An 879-nucleotide genomic window follows, 5' to 3' on the forward strand; every position below is an offset into this window, starting at 1 on the left:
ATTATCGCCCTTGACTGAGAACCACCGGCCCACTTCTTGCAGGGGCGCGGGAGTGGGAAGACCCAATTCTCTGTCACTGGTAGGTTTAGGATGATGCTGAGGGCCAAGATGAGCAGGATGTGGACCATGTTTCTGGGGGGCAGCACCTTACAGTGGCCCCAGGATGAGCTCGTCGACACCCATGGGGCAATTGGTGCCGACTGCTGGGTCAGACCCCCTTAGCAGTACAGCCTACCAAGCCAAAAGACAACTTAGGAACTTCAGGACGGGCCGGTTAGCCGACTTGGTTAGAGCGCGAACTCAAAGGTGAAGGTGTACCGGCTAGCCGCCAAAAAAACCCCCCCAAAACCAAAAAAACCTTAGGAACTGCAGGTTTCTGTTCCCGGCCGGCCGAGTCCTCCAGTCCTCGGGTCCTGGGGAGGAAGGAAAGGGGTTTTGCCCTCGCCCCCCGACTCTCGGGAGGCGAAGGGTTAACACGGGCAGCCGCACAGAGCCCCAGCGCCGCTAGAGGGACCATTGCAGCGCTGGCCGGGCGACCTCTCAGTCACGTGGGGAAGAGGGCGGGCCCAAACGAGAGGCCGACCAATAAACCGCGCTGTCGGTGGGCGTGATGGCCAATAGGAGCAAGGACCGGGGTCCCAGGACTAGGAAGAAACGGAGGCCGAGTGGGGGTTACGGGGATCATGGGGCTTTTGACCATTCTGAAGAAGATGAAGCAGAAAGAGCGGGAGCTGCGGCTGCTCATGCTGTATCCTCCCGGACGCCGAAGCAGCGAGGGTAGTCGGGGGCCCCGCCGGGCGGGCAGTGCCAGGCGCCCCCTACCGGGCGCGGGGGCGCGACCGGCCCGTACCAACTGCCCATTGTGCGTCACGCACGTGG

General features: G+C 62.3%; 1 protein-coding gene across 1 annotated transcript in view; it reads left to right on the forward strand.

The window, feature by feature from the left end:
- The first annotated feature begins 594 nt into the window (after positions 1-594).
- ARL2 (ADP-ribosylation factor-like 2) overlaps positions 595-879 on the forward strand; it is a 9,068-nt gene continuing 8,783 nt past the window's right edge. Inside the window, exon 1 of the mRNA XM_008579976.1 lies at positions 595-748. Within this exon, the coding sequence (XP_008578198.1) occupies positions 684-748 (65 nt within the window). The 5' untranslated portion in view covers positions 595-683. The remainder of the gene's footprint in view (positions 749-879) is intronic.

The sequence above is a fragment of the Galeopterus variegatus genome, unplaced genomic scaffold (genome assembly GCF_000696425.1).
Source record: "Galeopterus variegatus unplaced genomic scaffold, G_variegatus-3.0.2 Scaffold1999, whole genome shotgun sequence".
Lineage (NCBI taxonomy): Eukaryota > Metazoa > Chordata > Mammalia > Dermoptera > Cynocephalidae > Galeopterus > Galeopterus variegatus.